Source organism: Engraulis encrasicolus, chromosome 18 (genome assembly GCF_034702125.1).
Source record: "Engraulis encrasicolus isolate BLACKSEA-1 chromosome 18, IST_EnEncr_1.0, whole genome shotgun sequence".
Classification (NCBI taxonomy): domain Eukaryota; kingdom Metazoa; phylum Chordata; class Actinopteri; order Clupeiformes; family Engraulidae; genus Engraulis; species Engraulis encrasicolus.
Window position 1 is genome coordinate 34,403,056 of NC_085874.1, and position 15,757 is coordinate 34,418,812.

At 40.8% G+C, this 15,757-nt stretch overlaps 1 protein-coding gene across 1 annotated transcript in view; it reads left to right on the forward strand.

Moving 5' to 3' along the window:
- The window catches only part of ahsa1a (AHA1, activator of heat shock protein ATPase homolog 1a), a 17,030-nt gene extending 1,277 nt beyond the window's left edge, over nucleotides 1–15,753 (forward strand). The window contains exons 2-9 of the mRNA XM_063223496.1: nucleotides 2,988–3,178; nucleotides 4,017–4,099; nucleotides 5,794–5,911; nucleotides 9,025–9,122; nucleotides 9,770–9,895; nucleotides 11,303–11,404; nucleotides 13,185–13,236; nucleotides 13,399–15,753. Of these exons, the coding sequence (XP_063079566.1) occupies nucleotides 2,988–3,178; nucleotides 4,017–4,099; nucleotides 5,794–5,911; nucleotides 9,025–9,122; nucleotides 9,770–9,895; nucleotides 11,303–11,404; nucleotides 13,185–13,236; nucleotides 13,399–13,571 (943 nt within the window). The 3' untranslated portion in view covers nucleotides 13,572–15,753. The remainder of the gene's footprint in view (nucleotides 1–2,987; nucleotides 3,179–4,016; nucleotides 4,100–5,793; nucleotides 5,912–9,024; nucleotides 9,123–9,769; nucleotides 9,896–11,302; nucleotides 11,405–13,184; nucleotides 13,237–13,398) is intronic.
- Nucleotides 15,754–15,757: the final 4 nt, after the last annotated feature.

Below are 15,757 nucleotides of genomic sequence, written 5' to 3' on the forward strand. Positions count from 1 at the left end.
TGTGTGTGTGTGTGTGTGTGTGTGTGTGTGTGTGTGTGTGAGAGAGAGAGGGGGGCCTTATGCCACAAGGTATGGTTTGAATTGGCAAAATAGGCCTATTCACATAAACATGTTGATATGGTCTTTAATGTGCATTAGTAGGCCTATGTTTCTCTAAATACTGTAAATATAAAGTAGGCTATAAGATGCCATCAGTGCTTAACCACCACAGCTCTAATAACTAAATAAGTAAATAGGCTACACTATTTAGACATTCGGACATTGTCAGTAGACCTAAATCTGAAACAATAAGTGAAAACATAATTTCAATTTCTTGAAAAGGCCAGCTACACTTATTTGTTTTGCCAAATTGCCAAATTAGCTCCAGGACCCATACTTTGTACACCTTTAAGGACCTGTAGGCCTACATTTTACAATAATAATTTAGAAAGCTACAACATTTTGGGGGAAAAGCTTTAACTTTTGGCTTTAGCAGTTGATTTTGTTGCTCTTCTGTTTATTCTGTTGCAAATGCCAGGGTGTTTCACATGGATGGAGGGTGGCACAGTGTAGCCTACTTTTGAAGATAAAATGTCTAGTTCACCAACTGTGAATCACACCATAGCATGTGAGGGGGAAAACGATTTACATTTAGCAATAAACCAACCTAGGTAACAGCTCCTGCTTCACTGCCGCGTTTTGTGCTGATAATCAAACACTCACAGACAAGAAGGAAAGTAGGCAAGGGGGCGGATTGCTTGCAAACATGACCCGTGCATTCAGACAGTATCGAGTAAACCAACGAAACCACTTCTGAGACTCATTCTTGTGCGTGATAGTATTCTCAAACACTTCAGCTACGGTTGTGCAAGGTGTTTCAAATTAAGTCAATTTGTGAGTGCGGAAGCACTCCGAGAAACCATCCCCAGTCAATCGTCCTGTTCCACGTTGATCCCGACTCGCACACCGCGCACTTCAAAAGAACGCAGCTGCACTTGCTAACAGGCTCCACACAAATCACGCATTGCGTAGTCATCATCATAATAAATTAGGGAAATGGAGTCATGTCGTACGCTCAAAAAACAATCTCGCGTCCATAATAACACACACACGGTCTATTCATGTCCACCACCGCACAACCAATCTTCAATGTCAACACCCTGACAAACGGTGACAACAAAAGGCACCACGAAAAAACTTGAGCATGTTCATGTTAAAAGGCTACCCGCAGCATAATAATTAGATGAATCTTACCTTAAGCAGAATCACAAGTAGGCTGTGTTTTTCATGCAAGCTAGTTCCATTAAAAGCCCGGGGTGGTTGACATGATGAAGACATTTTGTCCCAGTGCAAACTACTTGAAGCTGCTACCCATCTGATGTTGAATATTTCCACAATGCAGCGATTGCAAACGGCTCAGCTGTCTGTCACTTGAACCGTCTTTCTTGCTACTTCTCGGCATTTTTTAAAATAAAGACAAAAAGCCAAAGACTGCCATGTTTTCTTTCCGATACGGCTAGAGATTTGAACAAGCCTTGCCTTGCTAGTTGTTGCTATCATAGCTGCCTGTAGGGCAGAAATTGGCTACTACCTGAATTGTAACAATTTTTCATTTTGGGCGCTGTGATTGGCTCACATACTCCCGCCACAGAGTAAAGGCTCTGCTTTTAGTCCCATTGACAAGCTATGTGACAACTTAATACGCATGCGCAAACTTCTACATTGACAGCATTGAAGGCAGGGTAGGCAGAGGAAAAGCGAGCCTTACCTGGCTGCCTGGCTGGCATTCGAAAGCTCTGCTTTCAGCCTGTCTCTGCTACCAGCCGGGACTGCGCGTTGCCACGGCAACCTGCCCAAGCCTGAGCGCTTTGCTTCGTGCGATTACTTAGGTTTTTGATCGTTGTCCTGTGTATACTGTACTTTAAACAGCTCATAATTTATGCTGAATCAATGTTATTGTTGTGTAGGCCTATGTGAACTCTGAAGAATATTTTTTTAAACACGTGTTTTAAGACATTTATCCCAGGGTAGGCACTGCCTACCCTGCCTACCCTGACCGCACGTCTCTGGTACAGAGGCATTACCCTGGCTAGAGCGATGGATGATGAGATGTCTTGCCTAAGGGAACCTCTGCCATGGGGTTTAGCGAGAGAATGCCAACTTCCTCACCAACAGCTTTTCCTACTGGTCGAAGTTACATAAGAGACTAACAGGGTTGCCAGATGAGGCTGATGATTTCCAGCCCAAAAAATGCTCAACCTACAGTATTAGCTGACCACTTTTATTTATTAAGTGGGCTTGCCCCTGCAAGTCCCACTCACTGTAATCTCTAAATTAAGTCCTGTTTATTGCTCACTTGTTGCTTATCTTTCGTAAGTTTGGAAATTTGAAAACGTATAAACCTCCTAGCCCTTTCGAGATAGAGAAATCGTCCAAACACTAAAACGACCGGCTCGGTTTGGAGATGTTAATTCCTGGGGCCTGTACTAAGAAGCTGGTTCAGGACCAGGTTAAGTTAAGACGTAAACCATCTAATAGAAGAGCCTTGTAACTGTGGTGGGGTTTGCGATGGGTGGCAGGACGGAGTGTGTCTATAGTTAGAACACAGACATAACTTGAGTTCAGTTTGTGCAGCAGAGCTAGAATCTGTACAAGAAGCAAAATAATAGATGGTATGGTGAAGCCTACTCACTCCAACCCTTATGTAAGCAAGATAATATAATAGTTGTTTGTTACGGTGAAGCCTACTCACTCCAGCCCTTCTGAACATCCATAACAGTGTTGCCAGATGGAAAATGCTGAACTATCGTACCGAAACCTCAAAATTATTGTATTTGAAGGCTTTTTGGGAGGAAAGTATCGTACAAGAACCAAATGATTGTTTCAAGACATCATGTTTTTTTATCGCACAGAGGACTTACTTGACAAAATTATGGTACAAATAAGGTAATTATCGTACATCTGGCAACACTGACCATAACAGTGTGTGCATTTGCCGTGGATGACAGGACGGAGCGCGACGTGACTGGCTGGTCGTCTGACAAGATCAAGGCGCTGCTGCTGGGGGTGCAGGTGACGGGGGAACAGGGCGTGTGCGAGGTGACCGCCGTGGACAGCATGGAGGGAGAGGCCTCCATCAACAACCGCAAGGGCAAGCTCATCTTCTTCTACGAGTGGCACATCAAGGCCACCTGGACCGGTGAGTGGCACTTTACACACCGGCATCACATAGACTGACCCAGCCGTGGCTCTGGCGGCTGGGCACTGGACTGCTGAGCGGATGGCCTGGGTTCGATTCCCGGCTTGGGTCATTTCCCGGTCCTTTCCCCTCTCTCTCTCCCGGCTCGCTTTCTGTCCCTCCTCCACTGCCCTATCTAAAGAAAAGTACCCCCCCCCCTACCCCCCAAAATAAATTTTAAAAAATCACATAGACTGTCTAGGGTTTGACCAAAGATGATGGTAGAGTATGCTTGAGTTTCTTTGAGTGAAGAAGTTGCTATCACTAGGGTAGTGGTGGGTGTCCTCAAACAGGCATAAGAAAGAAACTGTCATGAACAGTCATGACCCGTGTCTGTTGTGTACCCATGAGTGACCATCACTAGGGTGGTTAGTCCATAATGTACCCTGGAGACTTGGGTTTGAGTCAGATGCTGTCAATGCCTTGCCTAGCATTGCCTTGCACTTTGCTACACTCATCTTAAAAAGTGGAAGCCTCCTTGAAGTTTGACTAACCTTAACTACACCTCTGAATTTTACAAGAAGAATGCCTGATTGTCAGGTGACCAGTCAATCAATCATTCAATAAAAATGTATTTATATAGCACATTATCACGACTACAAAGTTGATTCAAAGTGCTTTGCATTCACGTACATTGACACAATGGGCCTGAACGTTTCCATTAAAGGCGCCAATGTTTGGTGAAGATTGAAGGAGTAGGTAATGAAAGCAACCAACAACAAAAAATTAGTGCTATTTACGGTCAATCTTTTTTGTCTGCTCTGATTGCTCATGTGCTTTTTTTCTTTCTTGCCTACAGGAACCACAAAAAGTGGTATCAAATACAAGGGGACCATTGAAGTTCCAAACCTGTCCGATGAAAATGACATGGATGACTTGGATGTAAGTCACCACTTGCTCAAACACAACCAGAGTTGTATAAAGTAGAATTACTCTTACAGATGTAATTACAAAACTAGTAGTAATATATTACAAAGTTCAAACCATGTAATATCATACCACTAGTGGTGTAATTACATCCGTAAGAGTACTTATACTTATACTTTATACAACTCTGCACACAACACCATTGAAAGAAGCTTTGATTAAGTTTTACTGCAAATAGCTGTCCAGTTTGAAACGACTTGACCTGGCGAGGCGCAAGTGTTGTGAATTTTGTAAGAAATAATGCAATATTCAATTTGGCACCTTTTCCATAGCAAATCTACAGCAGCCCCGTTTGACCCAGCATTTTATGTCACATTTTATTTTCTGTCATACAGCCAGTGTCTAATGATCCCAATACCAGTTTGTTAGAAGCAGCGTTTCCCCCCAACATTTTGTTAGTCAAGGTGGTGGGGCGTTACAAGTATATATTTTTTGGCTAAGCAACTTTAGAAATGACATTCACAACATGAAACATGTTACATAATATATCTTTTCAGGGGACTTAGTTATGGTGGTCGGTGTTTCTTGTCAAGGTAATAAAGTGCTGGGGGAAACCCTGGTTAGAAGCAATGTTTCATGTAAAAACTATGTTAAAATCAATGTAATTTCCAAAGTGTAATAGAATTCACAGACATCAAAACACTGTTTTGCCACCACTTTATATATACTTGACCTCTCTCTGCTGCACTCTATTGTCAAGTCCATTGAATTGCAGGTGAAATAGACCATGCATATTGCGGTGCATAGGGGAAAAAAAAGACTTTGTCATAGCAGCTGCTTACATAATCTGTCCACAGGGGCTTGGTCTAAACTGGATTCAGACAGTGCCATTATGTACCACAGCAGACATACATATGTGTCTACTCTGTGTTTGCCAACTATTTTGGGTTTTATATGGAAATGGTGATGGGTCACCGCTCATCTGTTCAGAAGGTGCAGGATTCAGTAGAAACTTCTATGCAAAAAGGAGACAATCCGCACACTTCTTCAGGATTTTTTTGTGCAAAGCTTTACTTGACCTGCAGGCAGACACAGGTGTTATATGGACAAATTGAAGTGAGATGATGTTTGCCTTTTCACAAGTGTATTATACAAATGTGCAGGGCTGGCGTTGTGTGTTTGTGTCTGAACACCCTTGCGTGTTGCCATTGTTTTGGATGTACGTCACAACACATGTCTGTACATTTTAATTAAATATGGGTAGATTTGTAAAAAGAAAGCACACATTATTTTTTTCAAACAGCAGATATGAGTGGAACCTTTAATGAGTAGAACCTGAAGTGGAACCTGCCACTCCAGGGGTGCATTTCTGGAAAGCGTTGTTGCTAACTATGTTAGTTACTTTTTTGGTTGCAATGCAATTTCCCATTGGCATGCAACTACCGAAGTTGCTAACTACTAACAACTGCGCTTTCCAGAAATGCACTCCAGATGTGTATCACTATCAAATTATTTAATTTTGGTGGAAATGAACTATTATGATGATCAAAGTGCCAGTTGTGAGCTCCTGTGTTTAGGATCATTTTCTGTTATTGTTATTTTTACGATATTCTACATCACTAATGAGAAACGTGAAATTAGAAATGTGTTTGATGATTTCACAACCTTACCGTGTAGTTTATGCTGTGGCCTTCTTCATGTCCCCACAGATCAGCATTGCCCTGGGCAAAGACGAGCCCAAAACCCCGCTGGCAGACCTGATGAAAAAGGAGGGAGAGAAGAAAGTGCGTCTGGCTTTGGGAAGCTACGTGGGCCTTCTGAAGACAGGTGATTACTCCTGCCCATCAGGACTGCTTTAAAGAACCCCTGTAACTTTTGGTTGGCTCTCATGTGATGCTCCGTCTTTTGGCCTGTATGCATTACCTGAATTGCTTGATACTTGATACTTGACCGCCCATGGTTTTGTTTACCTATTTGGCCATGGGTTTGTTTGGAAATTATTTGGAGGTCTTAACATAGGCTACGCCTAATATCATTCCAAAAGATATGCAACAGCAGCAGACCGCTCACAACACAGCATTAACTTTTTGGACCAATACTTTCAGTATGTTAAGACATTTCAAGCAATATGTAAAGAAACCCATGGGCCCACTAGTTTGCCAGGATCTCAGAAAGGGCTGCTGCACACAAAAAAGTCAACATCGTCGGGTACTGAGAAGTCAAGGGCAGTGTGAGCAATACAACTGCAGGTTGAAATTGGCAGGAATTTACTTATAATCAGAACATGTCATAAGTATTTTTGGTAACACTTTATAATAATATTCCTTAGTAAAGACTCAGTAAATAATTAACTAATGATGAATAAGACATTAACAAATGTTTTTATTATTAACTAAGCTTTATTAATGCTTTATAAAATATCTACAAATGATATATTCAAGATTTTACACACCTTATAACAGAGTATTTTATTCATTTACAAGCAACTTGTAAATGTTTGATAAATATAAAATATGAACATAGCATTTCCTAGTCATTTACAAGCATTTGTTTACATTTCCTAGTCATTTACAAACGTTTGTTAATGTTTTGTTCATCAATAGTTAATTATTTATTAAGTCTTTATAATGCTTTTTTGCATCCATTATTCTAAAGTGTTACCGTATTTTTTTCTCCAAGTGGTTTCCTGGATCGCCAGATCCAAGTTTGTCCCTTCTGACAAAATGAGTCGCAAGCAGCTGGACTTTTTTGGAACTCAATAGATTCTGAACACTTCACAAAGAGTTTTTTTTTTTTTTTACATATGAAGAGTTCAGATGCAAAACCCCCTAAGTGCCTTTTCAGAAAATAATCTTACTTCATTTGTATTTAATACAAAGCTATCAAAATTGCACATTTTTTTATTTTATTTATGTAATATAACTATTTATATGTATTATCAAGTACATGAATGTAAACCAAACCAACCACGGGGTTCTCTAAAAATATAGAAGGGCAGGTCTTCAGAAATGGAGTTAGGGGGTTTTGCATCTGAACTCTTCATATACTCATCGGCCACTTTATTAGGCAAAGCGAGCATCAGAATGGGGAATTTAAGTGACTTTGAACATGGCATGGTTGTTAATGCTAGATGGGATTGGTTCAAGTTCACAGAAACTACTGAACTACTGGGATATTCATGCGCAACCATCTCTAGGATTTAGAGAGAATGGTCTGAAAAAAGGGAAAATATCCAGTGAGTGGCAGTTCTGTGGACAAAATTACATTGTTGCTGCCAGAGGTCAAAGGAGAATGGCCAGACTGGTTTGAGCTGATACAAAGGCAACAGTTAGTCAAATAACCACTTGTAACAACTGAGGTATGCATAACAGAAAATCTGAACACACAGCACACCTAAACTTGAGGCAGATCAGCTACAGCAGCAGAGGACCAAATCGGGAGTCACTCCTGTTAACTAAGAACAGAGAAATGAGAAATGGAGCCACCCTGCCTTGCATTGGCAGTTCAGGCTGGTGGTGTAATGGCGTAGGGATATTTTCTTGGCACAATTTTGCCCCCTTAGTACCAATTCAACTTTGCTGTAATGCCACAGCCTACCTGGGAATTGTTGCAGTTTACTAATAAAGTGGTCTGTGAGTGTATATATTTAGTCTTTTTTTTTCAGCCTGGACATTTTGAGAGTGGGACAGGAAATGAGTGGGTGTGAGACATGGGGGAGGATTGGGAAATGACCTTGGGTCAAAATCAAACCCGGGTCCCCGTCACAACAGTATGGTACCGTAGAGTAGAGTAGAGTAGAGTCGAGTAGAGTAGAGTAGAGTAACTTTATTGATCCCCAGGGTGAAATTAAGGTGTCAGCTAGTTTACATAAATACTGATAATGTCCACATGGATATTTCAAGACACGCATAAATACCAAATACAAAAAGTACAGAAAAAATAAAAAGGCAATTGTGCAACAACATATTCTTTGAATTGAGGTTTACAAGAGATCAATATGACCAAGAATGACGGATGTTGACGGATAAGTCTTTGATATAGTATTTTGACTTAGCCGTAAATAGTATACAACAAAGAACATAAATCCTGGTAAGGTGCATGAAGACATTCTGCAAAAAGTAAAGTGATCAAAAAGCGGTGCATTGAACATGGGGTGAGGATTTCTCAATCGTCACCAAAAGTAAAAAGTGTATTGCACAGTACACGCACAGGCACACACACACACACACACACACACACACACACACACACACACACACACACACACACACACACCTTAGCTGTTTGAGACATGACCTTTTTAATTCTACTTCTGATGGTAGGACTCAGAGCATGACACAACTGATTCCCACATTAGAATGACAGTAAAAAATGTCTCTTTGCGAAGTGACATAATGTGGTAACACTTTACTTGACGCCGGTGTCATATGCATATCATTACAGTGTCATAATGGTGTCATGACACAGTCATAGAAAAGTCATCAACATTATGTCCATTATATCCATTTTATGACTGTTGGCCTTAAGTGACATTCGGTCTTTCAGAATGTCACTTAAGGCCAACAGTCATAAAATGTTTATGACATGGACATAATGTTTATGACGTACACTGTTATGACACTGTAATGGCATGCCTATGACACTGGTGTCAAGTAAAGTGTTACCCAAAATGTCTTCAAGCTCCGAAGAAGTGCGAGTCCCGGTACCTAGGACTTAAATCTTTTGATAAAGATGACCAGTACGAATGAGTGTTTGTTTTTACATTTGAATAACCCTTAAGTATTATTACTATTATTTTATTATCAATTGAGTGTATTTTACTTTTTCTGATTACTGAAAAGCGCTTTGGTCCTTCTTGGTATTGAAATGTGCTACATTAATTAAACAGTGAGCATAAGCATGAGAGTCATCACCAAGTTTGTCCCCTCCCATGTCTACAGAGTTTTCGCAAGGCATGATCCTCCCCACGGTCAACGGCATGCCCAGCCAGAAGCAGACACAGGAGACTCCCCCTAAAATCAAGATGGACATGACACAGGTCAGTACAGTTCATCCCAGGCTGTGGACTTAAACCAGCACAAAGTGTTAATGTAATGGTTGGGATTAAACTTTTTTTTTTACTTAAAGGCCAACCAGAGAGGAAGCAGGATGGAACACTAGTGGTTGGGGTGGCAGTTTTTATATGTAGCTGGAAAAATTCTTCCATTGCATTACTGTTGGCTTTTTCAATAGTTAAGCTTATTATTTCCACCTTTTGAAGATTTTCTAATTCTGCACTTGATACCTCTGCATTGGTTTTCCCAGGGCTGACTGTATTAAGCCACCATGTCTGATTCTGAGCTTCGTAGTGTTTGCCTGCTAGAAAAAAAAAACGTCTTTGTGGAGAATATTTAATCGGAAATGGTTATTACGGCTGAGATGTGGTCATGCTTCATTCACCCACAGAGATATCATATGAAATCCAGCTTTTCTCTTAACTAGAAAAAATAATTACTGTACTTCTATTATCCTAGTACTATGTGTCCTATATTCCGATCATGTGTCCTGTCTTATAACACGAGCTTTGGTTGAATAATTTTTATTGAAGGGAATAAAAATATTTCATAGAACAACAGAGTACATGCATCCCTTTGTATTTTTGGTTATACACAAGAAGAAGAACAAAGTTGTTTCTCTTTTCTCCAGTCGGCCTCATCGACTTCAGTCTCGTCGAGTACAACGGGGGTGAAGATTCCCACCTGCAAATTCAAGCTGAAAGACTCGTTCCTCACATCACCGGAGGAGTTGTACAGGTGCTTCGTCAACCAGGAGGTGAGAGAGAACAAGAGATTCACGGTGGTTGGAAGCAGGTTAGGCCTCTTGTCAGTATGCTAACTCCGAAATAGTCATAGACAATATCCCGAAAGAAGTGACGCTTTTTTCTGCAAACCAAATAAAGCCAGCGGTCTTGTGAAGGTTTAGTACTCACAATGTTTACCTGAGGCACTAAACCACCTGCCCAGAATACCACCCATTCAAAAATAATGTATGGTCAGCTGATTAACCACCTAATGTAAACAAAAGGGGGGAAATTATCATTGCAGTCAAGGAGAATAACCTAACTGGAACAGATGGGTTTTCATTCTGGATTGACAGATCTGTAAGGGGGAAGAGAGGCTACCATATGACCTTAAAGTTGCCATGTTGTTGTTATATATGGGTGGGAGACGTGACGCCTTGTTTTTTCGTAACATTGGTTAAAAACCTACAAAACTGTTATTTTCCCTTTAAAAAACAAATGTCAATGAAAGATGTGGTACATTATGGTTCATATTAGTCTTAGATGAGAAGAAACATTTTTGTTAAGATTTATGTAAAGGTTTATATGTCAAATATCCTGCGGTGTGACTGTGACATTAATGAAACCTGGAATATAATATATATATATAAATTAACCAACAACATTTTGAATAATGTATGAAGCATTTGGCATGATTGCATAAATATTAACTTCATATTAAGATATGTGAATGTGGAAAAAAACTCAAGACAAGTAATATTAACTACAAGTTCAATTTCGTAACACAAATTGCGTCCTGTGGGGTGACATGTATGTCAGTGTTTGTGAATGGGCAGCTGCAAGGCCAACTACAAGGGTCTTAAAGACTGGCTCCTAACCAGTCTGTACCTCAGTTATTGGAGAGTGCTGTGGAAGTTTAAGGTGACTCTTAACCTCTTAATATGTCTTCATATTGCAATCTTTCTGTCACGCAATGCTTAGGTTCATTTTATGGTGTCCTGTGGTGTGACTGCTCTTATAGGAGGAAAAAAAAGTTTTTTTATTAATGAAAACAAATATTAAGATTAAACACAATATTATTATCAAGTTAGCATGAGCTCAGATGCCAGTCATGTATACAAAAGGATTAAAATGGCCATAATGCAGTGAATTCCCTGTGGTGTGACTCAATTTTCCTGCGGTGTGACATGCCTATGCAATGTGTTGATGCAGGACACATTTTCCCAAAAATGGCAAAAATAAGGTGAAATTCCACAGACCACTAAGTGCTTTATTTTTTTCTATTTTTTTCCAATTTTTATCCATCATTTTTTTCAGGAATTTGAAAAACTTTTTTTTTTTTTTGCGTTACGCCCTTAAACGTCAACCACCCATATGCATCTTTTACTCAAACCTCTGTGTTTAAATGCAATTGTTGTGTGTGACGTTTGCTGCCTCAGATGGTCCGGGCCTTCACGCATTCTGACGCCCTGGTGGAGAACTACAGAGGAGGAAAGTTCCGGCTCCTGGATGGAAACGTGTCTGGGGAGTTTGTAGATCTGGTAAGGGAAGGATATGCGTTTTCTCTCTGATAGTGTTTTCAGGCCGACCAGAACGGAGCCGATGCCGGTGCCCGCACCAGTTAGGTTCGGTACTAAAGTGCTTATCTGCGACCAGCCCGTGTTCATACCGGGCTCTGAACTTTTTCCGCACGTGACTGTGTTACCCGGATGAACCTGATCACTGCCACGGAGATGACATTTATAACGTACAGTACATTATAATAAATGTCAGTGTACAGGACTTCTAGTTGAAAAAGGTAGGTCTGCACACTGCCGATAAGCTCCAAAAATAAACTTTATTATTTAAAATGCAACGTTTCGATCACACTGGATCTTCATCAGGCAGATGAAGATCCAGTGTGATCGAAACGTTGCATTTTAAATAATAAAGTTTATTTTTGGAGCTTATCGGCAGTGTGCAGACCTACCTTTTTCAACTATCTGATTTTTTTGTCTGGCACCTGCAACAAGTGTTTTTGGATGTGCACACCCTACCCAAAACTAGTGTACAGGACTTCGCCATCCTGTCCCATTCCTCATGAAAGTTGATATTTGCAAATGGCTTTCCATTTGTTGCCATGACAGTGGTAGTCACTGTGAGCATTTCGAAATACAGTTGTTTTGCAATTCAGTGTTCAGAAGGGTGATTTTAAAATAACCTCCCAGTTAATTTCCGCACGACAGACATTTTCATGTAAAAGTCATGAAATTCAAACAGGATGTGTCATAAACATAAACAGTGATTGGTGAAATGGTGAAGTGCACCATAAGTTGCAATTCTGACCGAGGTTAATACATACAGCCTCTTCATCATTTTGCATAACTTGCAAGCAGAAATGCCTCAGCAGTTTGAGCTTTTCTCACCCGAAAAAGCTAGCAATGTTGCAGCTCATCCTAACTGCTGAAACTGTACACATTTATGTATGGCTAGAAATGGATTTCCGTAGTGCACACCTCTTACTGTCCTTTCTCTGTTTTATGAGTTTTAAAACGCAAGTGACTGTTTAAAATGTTTTTAAAAGGATTTTTTTTTGGTCCCACCATTGCTTTGGTGCCCTCTACTGGCAGTCCGCCTCTTTGCACGGCTTACATGTCGTACAGTACCCCTTATACATAACACTAAGGTGACTCTTTTTATCCAAAGCGACTTGGTTATTTTACAGGGTATTGGTTGCAGTCAATGCGGGGAGCAATGCAGGGTTAGGTGGCTTGCTCAAGGGCACCTCAGCCATGGATGGAGGTGTAGGGAGTGGAAGGGTGGGATTCGAGACAGCAATCCTCTGATCTTAAGCCCCCCTCACTAACCATTAGGTCACGACTACCCCTTTTTTGCCACTGCTTGTTAAATGATGTGCCACCAGCTCCATGTATGGAGATACTGGCTAAAGTCCTGCTGTGAAATGCAGATTGGAAGTAGCCAGGCCACGACCTCCTAGGCCCTTCTTGTCAGGCCAAGAGCAATGTAAATATCGTTTCCGACCTGCAGAAAACTGGGAACTGCACCCACTTTCACAGAAACGAGTCAACCAGTAACAAACCTAGGGGGGCGGGTCAACCATGCCGTTTTGGGAAACCTGAATTTTATGCTCTTGCTCAGACCAAGTCTCGAAGAGATTTGAAAGTCGATGATAATCAGGCTAGATAGGAAGTGCGCGGGTGATGAAAAGGTGTATAAAATGCTGTAGTAGTTGGGTTGGTGATGACAACTCAAGTTAAAACCATGTAATTCTCTTAATGGGATTTCACTTCCACATATTCCTTCTGTATCTCTTATTTACAGGTACCTGATGAGATGATTGGAATGAAATGGCGATTTAAGACATGGCCTACTGGTAGGTAACATATCTGGAAATTGTTTTCAGTTGGGTTTGGAAACAATATACGTGTGCATAACTTACACAACATACGTGTAAACAACTTTTGTGCTTTTGTAATTTCTGTAATATCTCTCTCTCTCTCTCTCTTTGTCTCTGTGCGTGGCACTCACCGCGTAGAACACTATGCCAGTGTGACCTTGACGCTGAGGGACAAGGACGACGAGACGGAGCTGATCCTGGACGTGCGAGGCGTGCCCACTAACGAGGAGGAGCGCACCAAGGAGGGCTGGCAGCGCTACTACCTGGCCGCCATCAAGATGACCTTTGGCTATGGGTCACGCCTCCTCTGATGCACACACACACATGCACACACACACACACACACACACACACACACACACACACACACACACACACACACACACACACACACACACACACACACTTTCTCTTTTACCAATAGACAGAAGACCCGCCCCACACACACTGTATCTTTCTCTTTTATGTATGGACAGAGGAACACACACACACACACACACACACACACACACACACACACACACACACACACACACACACACACACACACACACACCAGGGCATGTGAATGGAGCTGAGTGGAGGAGCTGAGCCGCTCCTGCTAACGTGGATGCTCTCGAAAGTTAAGCGCACTATCCCTCAAATTTGGATCCGACCGCTCCGCTCAGAAAACGCTCCCTGCTCACCTAAACTTTCACCCCATTTCTGGTGAAACCGCTCCAAAAAAAAGAGCTCAAAATGTAACCCTCCTCTTGTGTTCGCATTGCCATTGACCTGTTTTAGTTTTTAAATGTGTAAAACAACCACTTAATGTTAATGTTAATTCATTACGTCAAGGCTTTTGGTCTATAGTTGAACAAAAAAGAAAAGGACATTTTTGTTTTTCCTGAACTTGAAAAGTAGGTTATTATCAGGCAGCAATTTCTGCCAAAATATGCATCATAACGGTTCTGCAGGGCAAAGTAGACCAAGTCAACTCGTTCCCTGTATTTTTGCATGTATGCGAAAATAAAATACATTTTTCAAATGAATTAATAGTAACACTATTTATAGCACTGTATGTATTTCCAAATAGTGGCATTACATCATGAGAAGACTATTTTACAGAAAGAGAAGTTCTTTCAGGATCAAAAAATGAGAATGAATTCTCTGACTAAGGCACTGCAAATCAAAATGTCTTTAATAATATGACATAAATATTATTATGTCATATTAATAAAGACATTTTAATTTGGAGTGCCTTCGTCAGAGAATTCATTCTCATTTTTTGATCCTGGAAGTACTATACCTTGGACTAAAGAGCACCCAAACCCAAGAAGCCAACAAACAATCTGGATAAGAGCACGCCATACTCTACAACCCAAGAGAAGTTCTTTGTTATGTTTTTGATGTAAGACGAGAGTGGTGAATTGGGGTGAAACGGAACCATCTCTCATCATGTCCGTTTGGAAAAATTCACTCTGCGCACTGTCAATATTACGCACACTCCACTCCTCACTCGCTCCGTCTCGCGCTTCGCTCTGTTTTCATGCTCTGACACACACACAAACACACACACATTCTCTCTCTCTCCCTCTCCCTCTCCCTCACACACACACCTATAGACGGAAGAACACACATACACACAAACACTCGTGCGTGCACACAGATCTACACTCTGAGATATTCTCTCTGAGCATCAGGCAGAGACACAGGGAGTGGACTACGCACAATCGTAATGTCGATAATGACGGACGGTAGCCATCGCTGCCCAATGTGGCGGCCACCTTTTCTAGCACCAGCTTCTGTATTATGTACACTTAGTGCTGAATACCACGTCTCAGTCATTGTCTACATAATGGGGGAAACTAAACTTAAACAATGCAACTCGTATCCTACCTAGCGAAATATGTAGTCAAGGTATTGAACTTTTTCAAATACGGCCTAGGATTGCCCTGTCCTGAGTTGAAAAGCTTTTCTGTCCAAAACAATGGATGGCAAGATTTGCTTGTATTAAGAAGAAAAAAAAACATATCTCAAGGGTCATCCCTGTCATGTTTTATGAAGTCATGTTTTGACATTTGTGACCCGTTTCAGTATGTTTGCCTATTTAGAGTTCTTCTGAATGTAATTTCAAAGTTTGTTTACTGGTGGTATCTGTGTTTCACATCTAAGGTCTATCATGAAATTTCTGCAATTTTAGCACATGAGCTTGCTTTTGAAATCACAATGCCAAAATAATATCAGACTGTTTATTTTAAATTCATACTTTTCAGACCGAGAAGCTATGGTTGAGCAGGAAAATGTGACCCTAATTGTAAAAAGAAAAGATTTTAGAAGAGAGACACGTGTCGGCAAAATAAATGTAATGCATAAATTATTTGGATGAATGTTGTATAAGTTGAAAGTTTGATTCAGTGACCAGTTTCCTGATATATTGTCATTGCCCATAAAATGCAGGTACCATGCACTTGCTGTAACAACTGCTGTTTCTCAATAAAGACTTTAAATCCACTGC